A 23,795-nucleotide genomic window follows, 5' to 3' on the forward strand; every position below is an offset into this window, starting at 1 on the left:
ATTGATTCCGAACCCATCTGACCTCAATTTGAGACTTGCGGCTATGAACTCTGCCCTCTACTGGCACCCACATGTTTTGACACAAACCCTCTGCTCGTAAACTGAGGGAGACAAAAACAAGAACAGACATTTTGGCAGCAGCGGGAAGGTTTTTTTCTTCTTCTTCTTATTTCCCAACATGACACAACAACACATTGACACCGCGATCCTGTTTCCCCGCTAAAAGGCAAACTAGGACTCGTCTGTGTGTGGGTGGATTTATGCAGTCATTTTTCTTTGGAAGCCCGACACCAGATTACATCACGCTCTGTGAGATGAGCCCGCGTGGATCTTCTCAGGTTCTGACTGTACCGTGAACTCGACCCCAAGTGGAGATAATGTCCCCTTTCAAGTTAATCTCCTACACTTTCCCTGATATACGACGACCATCTTATCTGACATGTAAACAGCACAGGCCGTTTAAAAGTCAACTATCACCTCCTTTGTACCCTGCCATTTTATCACCCTTCGCCCCCCTCCTTCTGCTTTTATGACTTTGTTGGACGGGGTCTGGACTAGCCAGCAGGTATGAGGCAGAAGTGGAAAAAGTACATATACTTGGGTTAAGAAATAATAATTAGCTTAATGCTAACACACAATGCAAAACACCATAGATGGGCTCATGAATAGCATCTGTGTCGCAGTGTTGCAACAAATATTTCAACGCAAACTGTAAAGCAATACATGTAGAATGGTAATATAAAAATACTCACGGGGATATTTTATTTATCCTCTGCAAAGAGCAACTTATATTACAGCCATACTGAGGAGCTGAGACCCTCTCCATGTACAGTATGTCTTTTTTTTTTTTTTACTCCCATTTTTTTGTAAGCTGTTGAACTTGATGATCTGAGACTTTTTCCCATCATAATATCGTTCATAAATCTGTAAATTTGTGTTAATATAGGCACTTGTCTTTTATAGAGCGAATCCATCTACCTCGCAGGTGTGTCATATGAAAATGCTGATTAGGCACTCTAGTTTTGCTAGTGTGAACAAAGTAACAAAAGTAGAATTCTCCATCCATCCATGCAAAATAGACAGCTCTCCTTGCCCACATGCGAGGGCATTATGTTATCATAATTGCTCCTTTTTTCATTTCAAAACACAAAGTACAAAGTTCAGATATCTGTTTTCAAATTTTTGGTAGTAATGCTACAAAGTGGTCAGAAAAATAAATACTCAAAGTACAGATGCCTGAAAAATCTACTTAAGTACGCTAACAGTACAAGTATTAGTACTTGGTTAATTCCCAAAACTGGTATGAGGATAGCAGAGTCAGGGAGCTGGAGGCAGGAAGTGGGAGATTTCCTGGAATGTACTCTTTTTTTTTTTTTCTTCCCCCCCCAACATGTGGTGCAATAACAGTACCAGCGATGCTCCGCCTGTTTTTTGTGTCTGTACTGTAGTTCCACGTTAACACAGAGACGAGCACTCTTAGGAAGTTAAATAATAGCAGGAACCGACAGTAATAAAACAACAACAACGTCGTCGTCGTCCATTTCGGGGTTATTGGCTGCGTCATTAGTCTGCTGGTAGAAAGTTTGACGGCAGTTTTACAACTTTGAAAGTCACGTTTTCCATTAAATGCCTCAGTAACAGGTACAAGGCTGAAAAGATAAATTTTTCATTTTTGCAGTTTTGTTTTGTCAACATTGGCGCCAAACCACTACTTTTATATTAGACAAGGCCTTGGAACATCTGAGGTCATTTGAGAACAGAATCAGCAAATTTTTCAGTGAATAACACAAGATAGCTTCAAAATAAAGTTGGTGAAAATGGGATAAAGCAAGTTTGAATGACCACAATAACCTCTAACGTCAAATTAAACACCCCATGCGAGTGTTATTTTGCCGAAAAGCTATAACCACCGACAACATGTCACATAAGTCAGACCGAAAGACGTTCCCTGCGTCGGCTCATCCATCAGAGGCCGTCACATTTGTCCGACGCCTGGTTTTCTCGCCGCCATGACATCACTCCCTCTGGGAGGTCCTTTGAGGTCGTAACCTTCCCACTGACCCCCCGCGGGATTCCCAGCACTCCGCAGTCCCGATCGGGGCGGCTCGGCCTGGGAACTGGAGCCTGGCCAGATGTGAGGCCTAAACACACGGTGATACGTCCGTGCCCTCACCTTCTTACATGACGGCGAGCTTGTGGGTGACGGCTCGGTGACGCTTGCGATGACGTTGGGGGATCCAGCAGCTTGTCACACACACACACACTCGCACACACAAAAGTGGGTTGCAGCAACATTTCATTTTCACAGAAAATGATGACGTGTTAAAAGTGTGGCTCCGAAACATTTTATGACTCTGGATCAATGATAACCTCAACCAAGGAAGTTGTCTTCATCAGCGTTTATTTAGCATTACTGACTCCAATGAAGTTTTCAACACTATTTCTTTATTAGTTGCCTACACCGAGGAAGCTTTATTGACATTTATGTATGAGTAACCTCTGCCAAGGAAATTTTGGTCGTATTACTTTTGGCTTGTCAGTTAGCTCCACCAAGGAAGTTTTGGTTCCATTGTCTTTGCCTTTTTTGTTTGCTAATATTTTAAATATGTTTATGATCTCCATTGTTAGCTAGTTAGTCATGTTTCATTGATGTTTTATGTTAAACAAACACAAAATGTATTCACCCTTGACGGAGTTTTACTCCACCGAGAGTCATTCTAGTTTAATTCTGCCATGGTATCACTTGCTTGAGAAGGCACTTGTGATTTCTCACAAACATCTACAATACAACTTTTGTCCATAGTGAGACCGAGGCTTGATTCATATCTTCCCGTTTATTCACATCAGTGGTTTTGGTGTTTTTTCGGCCATTGACAGTGGAAGCAGTGTGGGTCGTTTTCACACACTCGGGCCATTCTCTCGTTTGCGCCTTGACAATACACAGCGCCGATGACGCCATGCACCGCCTTCCTTGTATTGTCCTACATTGGAGGCCCCGAGGCAACAGCTGCTTTACTCGCAAGACAACGTAGCATTTGCATACATCTGGTCTTATCATCGTTCACATCTTAATTGTATACTATATATGGGATAAATGTATTTAAAAAAACACTGTCGGTAAAGAGGCCATAAAATATTCACACTGAGCAGAAGGACAAGCCAGATACTCTCTGGTTGAAGAACTAGCGCTGATTCAACTCTTACAGTTAAGTCAAAGAAAAAAATAAGTACAGACACTGAAATGTACTTCAATACGTGAGTATACATGTATTTTACTGCCAATTGCAGCTTAACACATAGATAATTACACATTAACACATATTAGGCTAACAAATAAGCAAAACTACTATGGCAGTAAGTTATTTGGACACAAACGGTCATCTATATTTCCGCAATGCAAAAATGCTTCACACGGTGTAAACAAACGACACATTGTATTGCTTTTGCCTGTGACTAGCATAAAAAACAGGAAAATTGTTATACAGTAGTAGTCAAAGTGCATTTCATCAAAATTTGAAATCAAAATAATCCTCACAAATCAAATTACAACGATCCAAAGTCTAATGCTTTTCAATGAGCGGAGAGCTTCCTTTCACCTTTTGAATTTGACGTTTATTTCATGATGTCATTGCATGTTATGGTGTGTTTTTTTTAAAGGGCTTTTCATTTGGTGTTGGTTGAGATTATTATTTTTTTTAATTAAAGTATTTTTTTTATGGCTTTGCTATTGAGGAACACTGGTTTGGATTAAGGGAAACTATGAGAGAGGAAAAAAAATCCCCTTGGTCATTTTTCTATGTGTTTTACGGTAATGGCGGCAGAAGGAGGAGTTGGGAGCTGCATGTCGTGAGGGCGGAGGAGGCGGAGGAGGAGGAGGCGGCGGCTCATTCAATACAAGGGGCACACTCGAGAGTAGCGGAACATTTGGACTTTTCCACTTTGGACGGTACCACGCCAGCAAGTGCTTTCGGAAAGAGGATAAACAAACACAAAAGAGCGAAAGGTGCCATCTTTGTGTCCTTCGTCGTAAGGACTTTTTTGGCGGGCTCTGATGCTGTCCCCGGAACATGAGAGAAGGACTCGCCATGAAGTTCGCCTGGAAGAGTAAAATGGTAAACAACAACAACAACATATTTAAAAACTGTGTTTTGGAAGAAGAGTTTGCTTTGCGAGAGGGTGAAGAAGTAGGGAGGGCGGAGGAGGAGGAGGGGGTCTAAGCTTGGGAAAGTAGGGATAAAGAAGAGGGGGAGGCGAAGGGGTTGGCCGCTTTTCATGTTGTGATTGATTTCGCATTGGACGCATACGCAAAACGTTAGCTTGACTTTTTTGTTTTTCCCTCCCTGGGATGATGATGATATGAAAACTTTGTGTTTGTGGCACACACTTTTGGGATTGTAAAATTGGACTTTCCCAGCTTCTTTAGAAAAGCTTCGCCACTTGTTATCTTGACTCTGCTGTTAATGAAAAAGAATCGGCTCTTACTTTGGAAACCGACCATTTATTCAAGGTTCAAAATGCACTAGTATTCCCTTTGGACTCACCAGTAAGTCAATGCAGCAAACTAGTTAAGTTTTTGGCCTTTCAGCACACTCAGTAGGACATGTTACTAGTTAGGTCAAACTGTGCACTAGTTAGTAGTGTTACTTAAAGTGGAACGATTTGATTTGGTTTGATTCAATGGGATTATAATTGGATTTTAAATGGTTCAGCAATTTTTGAAAGGGTTTGGTCGTGCAATGAGTTTGCTGTCATTTTACATACAAACAAACTTGTCAAAAAGGGTTTTTCCTTCAAAGATTTGTTCAATAAAAGACAGTTCGATACGTATCTCGATATATTTTAAAGTGGCACGATTTGGTTCCATTCGATGCACGGACATCTTTTAAATCAAAACCAATTTTCCTATTTTAAATTGTTTTTTTTGTCACACCCCTGTCTACTAGTATGCCAAAGTTGTCCTAGTATCCCAAAGTTGTGTAAAGTATGATAAACAGTTTAAGGACCGTATATTACTAGTGTACTCTTTATCTTCAGTAGTATGACAAATCACTGAACTGGTTATGAGTCACTACTAGTGCTCACATTGGCCTATAGTAACATGCACTTATCTTAAACCTTACTAGGAAACTACAGCGTTGCACTTGTAACACTACCAGGCCCAACTAGTAGGCAAGTGTCATGCACTAGTAGCATTTCCATAATGCAGTTTGATCTCTGCTATCCTTGGTATCCAGTTTAAAGGTGCATTTATTACTAGTAGGTACACTCTTTGCCCTCACTAGTAGCACAACTGCAAATTAGTGAGGCAAAACTGTGCACTAGTTGACAACTGCATACTACTGGTCGTGACACTATAACATTCTACTAATAAAATTTTAGTGCTTCATGGACTACTAGGCTAAAAGTAGCGCATGGCTGGTAAGACGCAGTTGTTCTGCGAATGCACTGACTTGTCTTACTAGTGAGGACAAAGAGTGTCCTTGTACATATATCTTCAACTGGATATCAAGGATAAGGAATAAATGGTTTTCCGTACTCCTCTTCCTACGACTGCTGCATCTTTTTGTGAGGGTGCAGATAACAACCCGGCCTCTGTTTACGTCCCCACAGGCTCTTTTGATAAAACATGTGCTCTGTGTACTATTAACTTTGATTAGTGGTCTAAAAATACTTGGATTTGGTCTCATTGCAAGCCTCACTGACCTGTAGAGATTTGGGGATCAAAGACACACGCACACATAAACACTGTGTGTTTGTGCAGCCAGGCCGGACCGGGCCCGGTTGGGCTGAGCCAGCCCTCCCGTCTATTGTTTTGGGAGTATGCAGACTGCATGACTCATGGGCTGATCCGTCTTTGCAGCTGGACGTGGAGATGTGTTGCTGACCCGTGAGTTTGGGGAATTGTCCGTCCAATTGACCGTCCAACTCCAAAACAGTCCTGCTTAGAAAGAAAACCACAGTTGTCTGTGCATCATTTGTTCGTTCCATTTTCGATTGGCAATCTCAAATAAAAAAGAAAGAAAGGGCGATTAAAAAAAAACAAAAAACTATACACTAGGGGTGTGACCAAGAATTGATTCTCATAAAAATCGCGATTCTCATTTAGTACGATTCAGAATCGATTTTAAATGTCTGGCCTTTGTGTGTGCCTTTATTTGGAACGCTGTTCATGTTGTACCTTATTTGGCCACTTAGGGGCAGTGTGGTTCCACGCGGTCTAATACGCTGTTAAGTTGTAGCCACATTAGAAAGTAGAAGGAAAAAGTCACGATCAAGTTATTCCAATAAAATTGTTTTTTTTTGCAGTGTGGAGCCATTCTTTTGAGTGATAAAAGTGCTGCGAGTAGCGCGCTAATTAGCATTAGCGAGTCAGACTGGAGTAGATCATTGCAATTCCTTGCACATCTATAAATTGAAATCATTTTGAATCAAAAATCGCTCTTAATCGAAAATCGATCCTGAATCGAAGCGTAGGCCCAAAAATCGGAATCGAATTGTGAGACATTCAAAGATTCCCACTCTACTATACACACAAAAAAGACAAATTTTTCACAAAAAGACACATTTTTCAGAATTCAGTATTGGACTAAAACAGGCCACCGTACTGCGTTTGAAGTTAATATTAAATTGGTCATATTTGTGTGACCTGGAAGTTTGGTAACGAGTAAAGAGATTCATTCGTTTGTATAGCTTGAACCGATTAGTCAGTCGAAACGCTATTGAAACACATGATGAAAGTGACCGGTTTGTTTGTCATTGCCCTGATGATACGTTAGACGTGCTTATTACAATTTTTTTTCTTTGTAATTGCGCGGTGTTCTTTTTTTCTTTTATGTGTACTTTAATGTATGTGTTGTAACTTTATATATTCATTGCATTGTTATAGCATGATTTTTGTGCTCCGCCTTTTTGGCCAGATCACCCTTAGTTGAAAAAGAGACCTTAGTCTACTTGGGTTTTTATTTTCTGGTTTAAAACATAAAGTAATGTGATCGTTGAAGAGGAACGTGCGCGTGCTACTGTCGACGTAATGGTCAGATGTTTTTTTTTTTTAATTCTTTATTTGTTTTCTGTCCGTTGAAATGCATCTTTATATGAAACCAATCCTTGATTTTTAAAGGGGACTGCGGAACTGTGCTGAAAAATATATATGATGTCATTGAATAAATGACTTTGACTCAATTTTTTTATCACATTACATTGACTACAAAAATAGTTTGCCATTCAACCCCTATTAGCTTGCTTGCTAGCAAACTTATGGGTCACGTGGTAACCAATTAAATATTAAAATCTAAAGTAAACGGCAGTAAATTATATTAGAGGTTTTTGCAGAGGATAAAGAATATATGCCTATGAGTATTGCTGTAGGCTTTTTGTGCACATGTTGCTACTGCTGAGGTTTAGAAGTACTGCAACATCAACGCTAGTCGTTTTTTCTGTGATGTACTGCATTGTGTGTTAGCATTAAGCTAGCAGGCTTATGGAAAAGTTATGTTGGTTTGTTAAATACGCATGTAATTCTCTTTAGGCCTTTAAAAAAAAACACTATTTGTTGTGAAGTTCGCTTCCACCATCTTGCATTGGTAACGCGAATATTTGCTCGCAACTTGACCTTTTCTCGCCTCCCTTTTGACTTGAAAGCCACACGAGCGTGTGATCCAGACCTCAGCTGCCTGCAAGTGTGCGCGAGCACTTGGCCGTCACGTTGCATGCGTGGTGTTCGGTTCTGGCCCGTCTCCTGTCGGCGCTTCTGTTTTAGTTTTCCGCATGTTGATGTGTCAGCAGAATTCAGTGCTAGCTTTCAACTCTCTACTCTCGCCTTGTTTTTTTTTTTTTTTTTTTAATGTGTATTGTTATTCCTTCACCCCCCCCCCCCCCCCATGCCAGTTTGTTTATGGCCCCTGTGAGTGATGAACCCCTTTCACACAGGCCACCTCAGTGCTGCTGGCTTTGCCGCGTGTAAGGTACGCACCTCCCTAAAGTGTTTATCATTTCCCGTGATAATAGTTTAATCAGTGAATATATATAAAACAAACCATGATCCCAAAACATTTTGATGATAAATTCATCTTAAATTACCAGGAAATTCGCCAACTTATCATTGGGGGCAAGTAACTGGAAGCCATGACAAGAGTTTAACATTTCTGCCGCATGACATACTCAAGTAAAGTGCAGATACCCGAAAGTGGACATAAGTACAGTAAAGCAGTTTTTGCACTTGCCACCACTGCCGCCTGTGCCTTTTTATACAGAACGCAGTGACAACTGCAACGACAATGACACTGCATTGCACAATCCGATAATTAGATGCAGATGCATTTGTTGCAGTACTCACACTACCTCTTCCTTCTTTGCTGTTGGTGCTGATGTTACAGAACGGCAACAGAGCAAAAATGCTGCTCAGTGTAAAAGTGGCTATTGACATGATGCACAAAAGTCCCTCAGGGTACGATATACTCCAATGTCCCCCATAAGGCTAATTATTGGTAACTGTGTGTGCCCTTTGTTGGTTTACAAGTCAAGGGTACAAATGGTGCCTTGAGGATAGCGCCTCTGTGATAAGTCAATGGAATGAGAAACTAAACCAGTTGCAATTCTTAAAACAGACACTGCCTCAGATTACAAAGAGAGGATTTCATTTAGAAGAAATGTACTCTTAAGTGCTTGATAACAAGACCTCTTATATTTGTTCGCTTGAGATTTTTAGCAGAGCAAACACAAGCAAGCAATGAAGACTCCCAGAAACTTCTGCAAACAACGCAGTAGGGGTGGGAATCTTTGAATGTCTCACGATTCGATTCCGATTTTTTGGGCCCGCGATTCGATTCAGAATCAATTTTCGATTAGGAACGCTTTATGATTCAAAATGATTTGATTGACAATGATGTTTGCTTCAATCTATAGTTGTGCAAGGAATTGTAATGATCTACTCCAGTCTGAATTGCTCATGCTAATTAGCGCGCTGCTTGCGGCACTTTTATCACTCACAAGAACGGCTCCACGCTGGGAAAAAACTACTTTTATTGGAATAACTTGATCGTGACTTTTTCCTTCTACTCTCTAATGTGGCTACAACTTAACAGTGTATTAGACCGCGTGGAACCACACTGCCCCTAAGTGGCCAAATCGGGTACAACATGAACAGCGCTACCAATAAAGGCACACACAGACAAAGGCAAGACACTATAAAATAATTGAAATAAAATTGATTTTGGGACATTTAAAATCGATTCCGAATCGTACTAAATGAGAATCGCAATTCTTATGAGAATCGATTTTTTTGGGCACACCCCTACAACGCAGGTTAAATTGAGCTCCTCCAACAACATATAACAATTTTAGAGCTGCATCACTGCAACTACTACTTTCCTATTAGATATGGCTTTAAACAGGAAGAAGTCCACTGTATATAAACAACGATGCATAATGCAACCAACATGAATCAAAAATAAAACATGTGGTGAGCGACCCAATAAAATAAACCCGCCGCTACCAATCTGGGGTCCTAAATTGGCGCGCGCAGTCATGCTGCGCGTTGATTTCGACTGGAGCGCTCCCAATAAAAGTCTGATGCAGAGTTGTCGCATCGGGGCTCATTTGGGAGTCTGCGCACATTCCCGCCCTGTCCTCGTCAACCTTTCATGGCTCCCTGAAGGTTGCGCAGCTCCGGCTTCACCTCCACCGAGACAGGGACGCACAGTAAAATAGATGGATGGGGAATTAAAGGGAGTGAAGGCGAGGGGAGGGAGGGAGGGAGGGAGGGAGGCCCGGCATGCTGCAGTGTTGGGGGTTGGGAAGTTCTTGATGCTAAAGCACTTGCGTCCCTCTTAAGAATGTACACTACTTACTTGTAACCATTTTCATTCCGATTTTTGTTCATCTTCCACAATGACATGTTGCGGATTTGCGTGCGTCGTAGGCTGCTTTTGGATTCACTCCCTCTCCTCTGTATAGTGAGTTTGCAAATTTTGTAGTGCAGTTCAACTTCAAAAGTGTAGTAAGTAAATCCGCAGCTATCAAATATGACCCTCAAAAGATAAACCAATCAGCAGCTTACCTGTACCTTTAAAAGGGAGGGGGAAATGAGTTTGGCATGTTTCTGGGTTCAAAGGCATTATAGGCGCGAAAGGGCTGAAAGAGAGTAGCTTGCTGCATAAACAGTTTGGTGGTGGGAGAGTAGAGACATGATTCGCCTTCATCTCCTTGTCTCTTCATTCACCGCATCGCCACAATTGTATTGATTATCACATTGATTCATGTAGTAATCAGATACAAAATGTATAGTCGGGAATGAGTGAATATTTCCAAGCGCACATCGTCCCCTAACTAAGGTCATCACAACGTCAGTAGAAACCAAGGCCAAACTTTGTATAAGTGCCAAACTGATTTTTGTCATTCCGACGAGTGCATTATTCACTGATAAACTAAGAAAAAAAATGCCCCTTAAAAAAAAAGCCAATGTCAACAATGCTGAGATAATCCGAATGTCACGCTCGTAGACGGCTGGCCTCCGCCAAGGCCCGTCTGTCTTCATTGGTATCGGTACCTTCATAGATGCCCATTTATGGAAATGTCTTCTTTTCAAAAACCCTTTTTGTATAGTTTCATCTTTTATCACAAAAAAAAATTTATATCGTAAAAGCCCTTTTCCAATGTTACTGATAATTCTAAACAAATTCCTCCACAATGTTAAAGGTTCTTCGTTGACCTTTATGTCAACCCAACACAAATTGATCTGGAACTTGGGTCGAGTAGTTTTTTTATTTTTTTGCTATCAAAACATAGTGTCAGAAACTTCTTTGAACTTCACCCCCCCCCCCCCCCCCCCCTTTTGAACCCTCCTCTATCTTTAACCGACACCGTTTATCAGAACCAAAATGGAGGGGCTTCTTCTTGAACCTTGCCGGCTGTCAAAGAAACTGTGAAGAGAATTCAAACTCTTATTCAGACTTTTCTTTTTTTTCTTTTTTTCCTGTTTGCAGAGCTCCGTGCAGGACTGGGGAGAGGAAGTCGAGGAAGGAGCCATCTACAATGTGACGCTAAAGAGGGTTCAGATTCAGCAGGCGGCCAACAAGGGCGCCAGATGGCTGGGGGTGAGTCTCTGAATACTCGCAATGCTTATTTAGAGTATTAAAAAAACAAAAAAAATTGAGACCGCATCCAAGTTGTCGCGACTATTTTAATAATTTTTTGTATTAGAACAAAATCGGGACTTTTTTTGGGGGGGGGGCGGGGTTTCATTATAATGATAAAAACACAAAAAAAATAGTTGTAATCTGCTTTATAATTTACTGACTTAAGTCGACGCCACACTTGTTCGGTAGAATTTTGTGAAGTGTCGCAGTAAACGCTTAAAAGACTCAAAGTCAAAAAGTTTAGTCAGTTCACATCTAAGCAGATAAGCAAAATGTATTTTATGTTAATTCATGGTTCATTTGCCTTTATTTTAGCGTCAGCCTAACCTATAAAATTAAATCATTTATGTATAATACATCTGATATTGTTTATTGTAATACAGATTCATTTATTTCTATTTTTTAATTAAAAAAATTAAACACATATTAAACTGCAATTAGGTTATATTTCAGAATCGATCAGCGCTATTTTAACGGAGTAAATATAAAAAAGCTGTCTAAAAAAATAATACAGTGTTGCCTTGACTTAGGAGTGCTATAACTTATAAGTTTTCCAAGTTACATTTTTTGATTTACTTCACAAGCTAAAATAAGCTACATTTTGCACTCTCTTAATTCCAAATATGCCAAGTCAGTCCAAGTGAAATGTCATGTGTGAGGCCACGGAGACATCCGGCTTCTTGAACCCCTCTCCATTGTTTTCAAAGTGCTCGGTTGTGCGCTGGCGCCTCCCTGCATTGTGTTGTTTCAACATTTGCGTTATAAATCTCCCACTCTGGACTTCACCTTTTGCAGCAGTCTGCACTGACGCCTGTTTCTCTCTCTCTCTCTCTCTCTCTCTCTCTCTCTCTCTCTCTCTCTCTCTCTCTCTCTCTCTCTCTCTCTCTCTCTCTCTCTCTCTCTCTCTCTCTCTCTCTCTCTCTCTCTCTCTCTCTCTCTCTCTCTCTCTCTCTCTCTCTCTCTCTCTTAGCCAAAGCATGTGATTTCCTGACTTTCTGAGCTTGGCGAGCAACATGCCCCCCCCCCCCCCCCCCCCTCCTCATCTATCCCATCCACCCTCTGCCTTTGCAGCAGCAGTTTGACGAAATGCTGCTCCGGCATTAAAACGTATTAACGGCTTTTCCTTGAGTTGCGCATTTCGCGGCCGTATGCAAAAAGACACCCCTGTTTCCTTAACGCTGTTGTTTACGCGGCATTGGGACACGCTCAGCAGTATTTTCAGTCAACCGCCGTGAGCTACCTATGCGGGGGGGATTTGGCCGCTGGGGTGCGCGGATACGATACGATACGATACGATACGATACGATACGATACGATACGATACGATACGATACGATACGATACGATACGATACGATATACGATAGACTTTTATTTTCCTTTTTCCTGGACTCCGTCCAGCTGCAGTTACAGTAAGGAAGAAACAACAGAATAGAAAGAGATACAATTAAATTAAATAGTAATAATAAATTAAAGTTAAATAAGAAGTGCAACACTTCATGACAATAGAAGTTAGCGCCACAGGACATTGTTTTTTAGGATACGCGTTATTTGAGGCATTGAGCACAAATGATTATTTAGAAAAAGGTCTGTTGTTTACACGAGAAAGTTGGATCTTGTGTTCAGAAGGCTTTTTTTGCACTTAAAAAACATTAAAGTGGCACATTTCCCAATCAATCAATGAATCAGCCGCCCGTGGAATCGTAATTTCTTCCAACATCAGAAATGTCTTTAGTATTTCTTCCTGACTTTTGTCCCGTCTTTTGTTTTCATTGCTAGCAGTTATTTGCCAGCGAACAAGATCTTGACACTTATTCCTTCATCCTGTGCAAGTGTTTCTAAGCCAATTTGCGGGCTTGCTTTGCATGTGCAGTTCATTTTGACTGGTTGAACCTCTCTGCACCAGCTCACAGTGACGGATAATTGTTTTTCTCGACTTATCAGAGGGGAGCGCTGGGGTAACTTGGCCCGCGGAGAAAGAGGAGGAGGAGGGGTCTGCTGTGATTAAAAGCAGATTGGAGAGTTTCCTGCCCTGGCGTGCTAACCTCGCCGAGCTCCCTTCCTCCTCCTCCTCCTCCTCGTCTGTGCCACTTCTTCTTCTACGTCTCCCGGTCCCTCCTGGACGTTCTGCAACTACTCAAGTCACAATAGTTGGACACATCTGGATGGGATGAGGGGGGGGGGGGGTATAGGTCAAAATTGTTCCTCTCTCTTTCTGTTCTGGCATATTTGCTTGTTTTCAATAGGATGACCTCATCTATTGCGTTCCCAAAACAAACGTCAGACACTCCATGGTGCAGTAGGGCTGCTCGATAATGAAGAAAATATGAATTAAGATTATTTTTTATTTATTATTATAATTTAAATCACAATTAGACGATCATTTATTTTTTTGGCACAAAACTAGAAAATGTTTAAATGTAAAAAAACATTTTTTAAACAAATACAATTATTTTAAATTTAATTTTAGAATTATGCAAATTCCTTTTGGATGAAACAAAATCGATCAAATTTCTTATTTTAAAATAAAGTAATATGCAAATGTATAAAATTTAGGCAACTCAAATTAGTATAAATAATCTTTTTTTTTTATATACAATTATGTTGGTTTTGTAATTGTGGAGTGTAATAATTAAAATTGTAATTTAGATTAATTGCACAGCCCTGCGATTCAGGTGGCCATACACGCAGTCACAGATACTACAGTAGAATGTGAGAATGGCGGCTCCAAATGGACACAAAATAACACCTGTCCTACACATGGAAATAACGACGACACGATTGAATCCGATATGTTGATGTGTGCGTTTGTGTTCAGGCGGACGGCGACCGCTTGCCTCCCGGCCACACGGTGAGCCAGCTGGAGACCTGCAAGATCCGAAGTATCCGCGCCGGGACCCTGGAGCGTCTGGTGGAGACGCTACTGACGGCGTTCGGCGACAACGACCTCACATACACGTCCATCTTCCTGTCCACCTACAGAGCCTTCGCCAGCACGCAGACGGTTCTGCAGCTGCTGCTTGACAGGTATGCACTCGAACCAGTTTAGAGCAACCCGCGCTCTATCGCAGATTTTTCTTTTTAAACATAACCGTTTGAAGTATAATGTTTAAACAGTGTCTTTTAATAAGTTGCTATTTATCGCAGCCGGGTGTGGAATGTAACCTGAACGTTCCATCGCCATACTTGTATTTACAGTCGTGTTTTTGTTACAGATATGGAAGCGCAGAAGAAAACGAGCCAGGTGCCAAAACAAGCCAAGTGTCTGGAACCAATGGAGCCATCAGAAAGTGAGATTTCTTGAGCGTTAGTGCAACTTGGTGCTCTTTTCACGTGTGTCCACGTCTAAAACTTTTGTCCCCGTCCGTCCCCGCAGTGCCTTAGCCTCGATCCTGCGTGCCTGGCTGGATCAGTGTCCCGAAGACTTCCAGGAGCCTCCGGACTACCCCTGCCTACACAGGCTGATGGAGTACCTCTGCAGGGCCCTTCCCGGGTCCGAGGCCCTGCGGCGGGCCAAGGGGTTGCTGGAGCAGCTGCAGGTGCAGGCCAGCGTGGACGAGACTGACGGTAGCCATTGATAAACTTGTTCAAAATGTCTTTTCTTTTCTTTTCTTTTTTTTACCCCAAAATTATTTCCAAATTTAGATCTGTGATATCTTATTTAGAATTTAACTTTATTAACCCATTCACTCCCAGCCATTTTCACTGATGCAACAACCTTCGCTCCTGGCTGTTTTACTGAATTTTGGCCCACAGAATATTGTGTTCTATTGCTATAAAAACATGGAACATACAAAAAGAAAGATTAGTCTCTTCTCTATCTGTTTCCGTTTTGCATGAATTAGCATTAAAATATCGCTAAGTTTCATCATTATTCACAAATCTGTTTAAAACAGTGGGGAAAGAGCTTTTTGCAACATGGCCCTGGTTGATCTCTTATACTTTGCTGCCACCTGCTGGCCGGTTTTGTAACAACTATCATTGCTTCAAGCATTCTCTTCAGTTCAGAGGCATCAAAGCCTTCTATATGCTCTAGCATAAAAAACAAAATGTCTAAATACGTCTTTGGGAGCATGGTAATTAAAATAGAACATATTTATACGTTTTTGGGATGAAATTAATCTCTCTCTTTTTTTCTTTTTTTCTTTTTTTTTTAGCAATGCAGTGGTATTTTCTTGATTAATAACGTGACCAAAAATATTTGTTTTCCAGCTGGATTCCACAGCAATAGTTCCTACTGCCTTGGCGAGGAGGATGAAGTCGACATGGAGGTCCAGGAGGACTTCTTGTCATTTGATTCCGACCTGGTGGCTGAGCAGCTGACCTACATGGACGCAGTAAGTGCGAGCAGACCCAAGCAAACATGGCGATCTGTTTCCAAAAGGGAAACAGGTGCGTAACGCGATCCTGTTTGCTTCTGGCCCGCAGCTGCTGTTCAAAAAAGTGGTAGCGTACCACTGCCTGGGCTCCATTTGGTCCCAGAGGGACAAGAAACACAACAAACACAGCGCCCCCACCGTCCGGGCCACCATCACGCAGTTCAACGCCGTGGCGGCCTGCGTGGTCAGCACCGTGCTGAGGCACCGGCAGATACGACCCCACGTCAGAGCGAGGGTCATCCAGCGCTGGATTGACATCGCTCAGGTTGGAGCGCACAAACAAGGAAAAAAAAAAACGCCGATTTCATCACAAGCGTGAAGAAGTAACCTTAGTTGTCTCCTGACAGGAGTGTCGCATCCGTAAAAATTTCTCCTCCCTGCGAGCCATCGTGTCGGCACTGCAGTCCAACCCTTTGTATAGGCTGAAGAGAGCGTGGAACTGCGTACACAAGTAAGACTCGTAAAATGGTTTGAAATCAAGTAAGGCAGCGGGTGAAAGTTTTTGCGCGTCGGGCTAAACTTGTGTTTGTTTGGCGACAGAGACAGCATGCAGACGTTTGAGGAGCTGTCTGATATCTTTTCTGATCACAACAACTACCTGACCAGCAGAGAGCTGCTCATGAGGGTGAGGTTTTTTTTTTTTTTTTTTTACAATAATTATCACATAACGCAGCAGTATGATAACATTTTCTTTCATCAAGTTTGAGTGCAATTTAAAGTAAACTCTTATTCATAGAGATCAATGTGATTATTTGACGATAACATACTTGACACCCGATTACTACCAAAGTTGCTATTTAGCGAGGCTTTGGCACCATCTTGTGGCATTTTAAAGTCTTACAGAAAGAGCACAAAAAGTAACTTAACATGATCAAATCCAAATGCTTTGGTTTTCCATAGTTGCACATGTTCTTTTTCCAGATGTTATTTTCTTCAGTGACCTGAAAGCGCTTAAAAGCCTTGCAAGGTATACACTTGGCTTTTGACGGCCAATAATAAATACATTTAAACTGTGTTAATTTAAGGAATTATTCAAGAGATGCTGCTTACTCTGGGAACTCTCTGCATCTTCTGCTTTTGTTTGAAATTAAAACTAACATGAAGCTTTCAAAAATTTTGACATTTGGGGAAACTTTTAATAAGTGAATATTTTTTTTTAACAATCATGTTCTATTTGCTTGTTTAAGTTTTTATCTATAGTAATTTTATAAGTTAATTAAAAAAAAGTTGTTATACTTAAAAATATTTCAAGTTAAGAATTGGGGGTTGTATTTTTATTTTATTTTAAATTTTTTACAACTTTTAAGCCAATATTTTCCCTTTTAGTGAAAGTGAATATCAGTTCCAAATATCGTTTATCGGCCTCCTTGACAACTAATCATCTGTATTGACCCTTAAAAAAAAACATATCGGTATATCGCTCTTTTAAAGCCAGTAAGAAGGCGGAACTTCCAAGTCTGATGTCAAGAATGTTGGCAGTAAGCTTGTGTTTGAAAATGCAATCAATTTGCTCAATGACTTCATGCAGAGCAAATATAGTGATAGGTCAGCGAAACACGAGTTTTCATTTGAGCTTGGTTGTTGTAAATCGAGTATTCTGCTAAATACAATATTATGTCTTGCATATGTGTTCCATCTTCCTGACATCTCGCCATTAGTGCTTTTTTTCATTTTGGGGCTTCTCAGTATATACAACGTGTGCAATATAAACAGTGAGATCTTAAGGTACTAATAAAGTTTTTTTTTTTTTCTCCCACATCTTCATAAACCCTTTCTGTGTTTACCAAGCCTTGACTTAGTGATCACTCGCCTCCTGCTATAAAGTCGAAAAGAGAACCGAGACTCGAACCGCACATTCCCTCAGTCACAAAAGTTTTGAATTTCCATGACCAAAGCTATTTTCTTCCTCCCCGTTGGCCCCCACAGGAAGGCACTTCAAAGTTTGCCAGTCTCGAGAGTTGTGCCAAGGAGCATCAGAAACGCACTCACAAGAGACTCCAGCTGCAGAAGGAAATGGTGAGACAAAAGCTGGATGTTTTGGCTAAAACTGGCTTGTCGCGGGATATTTTCGAACGCCACACTGTGACCACACGTCATTGATAAAATTGAATTGTCTTTACCTCCGTAGGGAGCCATGCAGGGAACCATACCTTACTTGGGGACATTTCTGACTGACTTGACCATGCTTGACACAGCACTTCCGGACCTAGTGGAGGTATACGCAATGATGTTTTCCTCTTCTTCTTTTTTTTAAACAAAACAAAAAAAAAATTGGTTTGTTTTGGGAGGCCGGAACGGATTAAGGGAATCTCCATTCAGTTCAATGAGGAAAGATGATTTGAGTGTGGACAGAATCAATTAAAGACAACACTGTATTTTCAATGGGATATTTTATATGGCAAGAAAGCAGTGCAGGTGTACCTAATGAAACGTCTGCGGTTTTGTTTGTTAACCATGAAGAGGCCCCCATTTGCAAATTTGCTCAAGGCTCCACATCAGAGCGAGCATCTGTGTAAGCCGCCGTCACCAACTGGGGCGCAAATTTTCCAAGAGTGTGTGTGTGTGTGTGTGTGTGAGGAATTTGTGGTCAGCCGGCTTGTGTGATGAGCGGTGCGCCCTAAAGTTGTTTGTCTAAGCCGGCCGCTGGCTTGTGACGTGCGCGGGGGGTGGTCCTGACAGCGTGCTCTTTGTGTCCTCCGCAGGGTGGTCTCATCAACTTTGAGAAGAGACGAAGGGTAAGCGCCACATCTCTCCCGCCGTGAGGGGCTCAGGTTTTTTGAAAGGCGAATGATTGAGCGCAATGTTTTTTTAACTGTGCAGGAGTTTGAGATGATCGCTCAGATCAAGCTGCTGCAGTCGGCCTGCAACAGCTACTGCCTGACTCCGGATCAGCTCTTCCTGCGCTGGTTCAAGAGCCAGACTCAGCTCAGCGAGGAGGAAAGGTAACGGGAGGGGCCCACGGGCCACAAAATGTTGTTTTCACTTTTCGTACCAGTTGAACTTTGCCGGAGGTCTTCACTCCACCGAGCGCTTTTGCCGTCATCTGTTAGGCGACAGTGAAAGTAGTGCGCGATGAGGTCATCGCTCAGCGCTTCTATTGTCCGCACGCACAATGTTGTATTCTTCTTGTGGCACTTGCGCTTTCCCCACTGATGCATTGTGGCTTCATTGAAGTCCCTTCGCGGCGGCAATGATTTCTGATGTTTCCATTGCAGCTACGCCCTTTCGTGTGAAGTCGAAGGCCTCGGCGAAAGCAGCCCGACGTCACCCAAGCCCCGGAAAAGTATGGTGAAGAGGCTCAGCCTGTGAGTACATCCGCATGCGTACTGCCGGTCAGAATTTGGCACTTGGAAGTCTTCTTATTTTTTTCAAAGAAAATGACTATTTATGACATTAACGCTGTCCACATCAGGTCTTTTCAGTTAGTTGCACTGTTAGTGGTATGTGAAAAGAATCCACACTAAGTACTATTCAAGTTTTTATTGAACTTTTATGTGACGTGCATTTGAATTGAATCATTATTGAACTCATTCACTGCCATAAATTCATGTAATTTTTTTTTATAAAAAATAAGGGCCGACAGGCAATTACATTTTTTATTGTAAATAATCGTATGACTTCACTAGTTAATTCACGATTAATCGCAAATTTGATATCTGTTCTAAATGTACAATGAAAAAAATGTTGAGGTTTTCATACTCTTGTTAACCAAAGTGGAAAATAGAAATTAGTTTAAATGAATTTTCGACGTTTATAGCCGTCAATGGCAGCCAATGAATTTAAAAAAAAAAAAAAAGAAGAAGAAAAGATTATTACAAATTTGGGGCGTCGGGTGATTACAATTTTAATCATGATTAATCGCATGACTTTACTATCACAATTTTTTTTATCTCTTCTAAATGTACAAAAAAAATAATCTAGCTTTTCACACTCTTGTTAACAAAAGAGGAAATGAGTTAAAGTGAAAGTCAACCTTAAACATTTCTTGACAATAATATGTCATATGTGACCTCACGAGTCTAAACATGACATTCTGATTAATATTACATTTGTGGAATATGAGTTATGAAGCAAAATCCAGCCGTTTTTATTCATCTCAGGGGGCGGCCATTTTGCCCCTTGCTGTCGACTGAAGATGACATCACAGTTGCTCAGGGCTCAGGCAACGACCAATCACAGCTCACCTGTTTTCTGAAGCTCGGCTGTGAGTGGTTGTTACCTGAGACCGGAGCAACCGTGATGTCATATTCACTCGACAGCAAGTGGCAAAATGGACGCCCCCTGAGAAGCTTCAGAAAACAGCTGAGCTGTGATTGGTCGTTGTTCAATTTTTGGGGGGATTGACTCCCCCCCCTTAACAACACACATCAACATTTTGCTTCCAGGCTGTTCCTGGGGGCGGACAGCAGCACGTCCAGTTCTCCCGTGCGAGAAACGCCACGCTCGCCGCCGACCGGCAGCTCGGGGGAGAGCATGGATTCGGTTAGCGTGTCCTCCAGTGACTCCAGCAGCCCCTCAGACAGCGAGGGGCTCACCCCCACCCACGGCGCAGACCCCCAGAAAAAGGTGGACCCCGGAATCAGGGTCAAGATTGAGATCAGAATTAATGGTCCATTCAAAAAAAAGTAACATTTGCTTTGTGTGTCTTCAGCTGTCCGAGTCTTCTTCTTGCACTTCGCTCCATTCCATGGACACGGGTTCATCCACAGCCAGCGTTTCTGCGACGCCCGTGTCACCCTCGCTTCCGGGGCCCCCGTGCACCCATCGACGCTCCGTGTCCCTCACGCCCTTGTCGCCCTCGTCCCCCGGCCAAACGCCGGCGTATAACACGCAGGCCCAGGACGCTTGCATCATCAGAGTCAGCCTGGAACACGGCAACGGAAACCTCTACAAGAGCATACTGGTAAACTCTTTGGAATGTTTTTTTTAAATCTTTTAATACATGACTGGATATACTTTTTTTTTTTTTGACAGTCATAATTTTACCAGAAACAATTACAATCACTATGAGAATTTTTTTTTTTCCGTCAGAAATAAAATCTTAACAGACAAAAAAAACAGCTTAGCTTAATGCTAGCACACAATGTAAAACGCTATAGAGGGGCTAACAAAGTTAGCATTGATTTCATGGTAGGTTTAGACCTTTAAAAAAAAAAAACTAGAGACAGAGCGTTTATCTGCACTTCTTTCTTAAAAAGTTTGCGCCTATTAAGTAGAAATAACCTTTTTCTCCTATAAAATGCATTTCTCATGAATAAATCTTTGACGTCATTCTTATAATATTCTTAACTCATTCACTGCCATTGATGGCAATAGACGTCAAACAAATTGTTTTAACTATTTCTATTAGTTAAAAAAAATTCCACTTTTGTTAATTTCTTTTTTTTTTCTTAAAAAAAGAAAAAATTATTAAAAATTAGGGGCGTCAGGCGATTAAAATTTGTAATTGTAATTAATCGCATGACTTCACTAGTTAACTCACAATTAATCACAAATTTTATATCTGTTCTAAATGTACAATAAAACAGAAATATCTAGGTTTTCATACTCTTGTTAACAAAAGTGGGGGAAAACGAATAGAAATAGTTCAAATGAATTATTGACGTCTATAGCCGTCAATGGCAGTGAATGAGTTAATAATAATACGCTTTATACTTTATTAAGTGTTGTTTTTGTTCTTGTCCTTGTCAGCTGACAAGTCAAGACAAGACGAGGGCGGTGATTTCCCGAGCCATGGCCAAGCACAACCTGGAGCAAGAACCGGAAGACGGCTACGAGCTGGTGCAGGTCATCTCTGACGAGCGAGGTAGTCATGAATCATCATCATCATCATCATCATCATCATCATCATCACTCAGATTCATCAGCGAGCAAAACATAATCATCTTAATGCTTGTTGGCACGGGTGCACGTCTTTAAAGGAGCCGTTAGCTTCAAGAGCGGCAAGGTGACTTTGAGACACCTCAAAAAGAAAAAGAAAAATTAGAGCATAATCCTACAATGGTATTTTTTTTTTTTCGGAAAAACCTTTTACTTTTACGTCCCCAACGTATGCATGATCAGACGCCGTCATGTCAACGCAAACGAGGTCGAGATTAAGTTCCGACATTCTGATTGATGTCTTGTTTCCTTTTCCCTCCACCAGAGCTGATCATCCCGGACAACGCCAACGTCTTCTACGCCATGAACACGTCGGCCAACTTCGACTTCCTGCTGCGCGTGCGCGGCTCGGCGGCGCGGGCCGGCGTGCCGGTTCAGATGCGCGTGCGCTGCAGCTCCACGCTGCCCCGGACGCACCACCACCGCTCCAGCCTGTCGCTCCGACTCAGTAAAGTCACACTGTGAACGCAACACTACTCCGGGACATAAAATGGACGCCCCCCCCCGAGCAAGACCGAGCCCCAAAAACATTTCTTCAAAATATATCCTATTGGTAAGCGTTAGTTCAATTCTATTTCCTGTGAGGAGGACTGCAGACCAACTAAAATGGCCGCCTGTGGCTGACTGACTGCTGTGACCGATGACGCCTGTTCAAGAAACAGGGAGGAGGAAACGGCGACCCCCGGTGGCCTCCTTGTCTTACTGCAAGTTGGATTTGCACATTGAAGAAAAGGAGCCTGGCCAAAGCTCCTGAGCGCCAAAAACAGTATTCTCTTTGCATCATTATTAGTGTTATTATTAATAATAATATTATTCTTATTGTTAATATTATTGTTATGATAGACAAACCTTGGACATACAACGGTCTTCATGTTAGTAGGACTATGTGTATGTGTGAGAGAGATTGTAACAGCGTGTGCCGGCGAGTGAGTGTAGGTGAATGTGAGAGGAATTTATAAGTGTGTGTGTCTGATAGTGTAATAATGTGTGTATATATGTTTTTATGTGAGAGTGTGTATGTGTGAGTTTAGTACTGTGTGTGAGAGTAGAGAGTAATAAATTGTGTGAGCATGTGTAAGAAGAGTGTCAGTCCCGGTGAGATTCTGGATGTGCGAGAGTGTGTATGTTCATGAATATGAGTACTCCTGAGAGGTTGAATATATGAGTGTGTGTGAAAGAAGATGAATGTGAGTGGGTGCAAGTGAGAGTATGGTAATGTATGTATGTGAGAGAGTAATTGTGTGTGCCAGATTATCAGTGAGTAATTGAATATATGTGTGACTGTAAGAGTGTCAGAAAGTGAGTGAGAGTTTGCGTGTATGCGAGAGAGCGACCCGCATGACGAATGTCCAGCGTGCATTCTGATTGGTTCGCCTGACGGGCCCCTTTTCTATTGGTTAGGGTCCCGAGTGGCCTTGGCGTTTGCGTGGGCGTCCACGTGACGTTTTGCTCTGAAATGAAGCACACAGTTGCACTTGTCACTTGGCCCAACTTGCCAACGCGATGTGAAGACACAACACGAACATGTCAGTGTTGCTTTTTTCTACGTTTATTTTGTGTAACGTGTCACGTGGAGGCTGACCGAGGATTTTCGCGTCAAGTCAAAAAAAAACAAAAAAAAAACATGATCAACTGTGATATCTTTGCAAAACCTCCACAGCAGCCGCTCATCCAACTGTGATGGATGCACCAAGAAAATCTATGGAATTAAATTCATTCCTGTCTAGGGAGGATTTTTTTTTTTTAAATACTTCAAAAACGAAAAATATGAGAAGAACTTTCTTCTGGATTTATTTCAAGCTGCTATGCCTCACCCTGCAAAGCGCTGCGCTGTGGAGGAAAAAACAAAAGTCGCAGCCTGACGCGATTGTGATGATGACATCACGTCAGGCTGACGTAAATTGGGACTCGCCAGCTTTGAGGTCCGAGCAGCACTTGGGACGCAAAATCAAATTGTTCATCATTGCCAAAGACTTCATCCTCTACCTGAAACAATAAATTATTCATTATCAATATTAGACATGTTTTTTTTGTCTTTATTTCTTGTCTCTTATTGTGATGGCCTCCAAGAGCAGAATGTTTTATTTTTATTTTTAATTATTACATAAGGTTTAGCTGCTAATTTTATGTCCACTGGGCATCTAATCAATAAATAAAAAAAACATACAGCATTAGCAGGGAAAAAAATGAAGTGCTGGATGTTTGTACAATAATAAATAACGTGGCTGCTTTTAATCCCTAAAAGGATTGCGGAGTGCCACACCAGCCTGTCTGTGTGTGTGTGTGTAATGCAGCTTAAGATCCATCTGTCAACATTTCCTCACAACAGGCCGAGATTCGGCCCTTTGGTATAAAGAAAAAACCCTTTGTGTAATTTGGAACCCTACTCTTGTTTGAAAGCA

The 23,795-nt window shown here is 41.7% G+C and overlaps 1 protein-coding gene across 3 annotated transcripts in view; it reads left to right on the forward strand.

The window, feature by feature from the left end:
* rgl1 (ral guanine nucleotide dissociation stimulator-like 1) overlaps nucleotides 1–23,411 on the forward strand; it is a 33,780-nt gene extending 10,369 nt beyond the window's left edge. Inside the window, exons 1-18 of one of the 3 annotated variants that reach the window (XM_086089233.1) lie at nucleotides 3,882–4,112; nucleotides 10,983–11,093; nucleotides 13,953–14,161; nucleotides 14,350–14,424; nucleotides 14,511–14,701; nucleotides 15,347–15,471; nucleotides 15,563–15,778; nucleotides 15,861–15,964; nucleotides 16,054–16,138; nucleotides 17,440–17,529; nucleotides 17,642–17,728; nucleotides 18,216–18,248; nucleotides 18,334–18,455; nucleotides 18,729–18,818; nucleotides 19,899–20,079; nucleotides 20,165–20,416; nucleotides 21,205–21,319; nucleotides 21,659–23,411. In XM_086089233.1, coding sequence (XP_085945359.1) covers nucleotides 4,068–4,112; nucleotides 10,983–11,093; nucleotides 13,953–14,161; nucleotides 14,350–14,424; nucleotides 14,511–14,701; nucleotides 15,347–15,471; nucleotides 15,563–15,778; nucleotides 15,861–15,964; nucleotides 16,054–16,138; nucleotides 17,440–17,529; nucleotides 17,642–17,728; nucleotides 18,216–18,248; nucleotides 18,334–18,455; nucleotides 18,729–18,818; nucleotides 19,899–20,079; nucleotides 20,165–20,416; nucleotides 21,205–21,319; nucleotides 21,659–21,858 — 2,331 coding nt within the window. In that variant the 5' untranslated portion in view covers nucleotides 3,882–4,067 and the 3' untranslated portion in view covers nucleotides 21,859–23,411. Of the gene's footprint in view, nucleotides 1–3,881; nucleotides 4,113–6,945; nucleotides 7,034–10,982; nucleotides 11,094–13,952; nucleotides 14,162–14,349; nucleotides 14,425–14,510; nucleotides 14,702–15,346; nucleotides 15,472–15,562; nucleotides 15,779–15,860; nucleotides 15,965–16,053; nucleotides 16,139–17,439; nucleotides 17,530–17,641; nucleotides 17,729–18,215; nucleotides 18,249–18,333; nucleotides 18,456–18,728; nucleotides 18,819–19,898; nucleotides 20,080–20,164; nucleotides 20,417–21,204; nucleotides 21,320–21,658 lie in introns of those variants that run through there. The other 2 variants (XM_086089234.1, XM_086089232.1) reach the window with 2 other exon arrangements.
* The last annotated feature ends 384 nt before the right edge of the window (nucleotides 23,412–23,795 follow it).

This window comes from Leptonotus elevatus, chromosome 11, assembly GCF_054856555.1.
Source record: "Leptonotus elevatus isolate MCC_2025b chromosome 11, RoL_Lele_1.0, whole genome shotgun sequence".
Classification (NCBI taxonomy): Eukaryota; Metazoa; Chordata; class Actinopteri; order Syngnathiformes; family Syngnathidae; genus Leptonotus; species Leptonotus elevatus.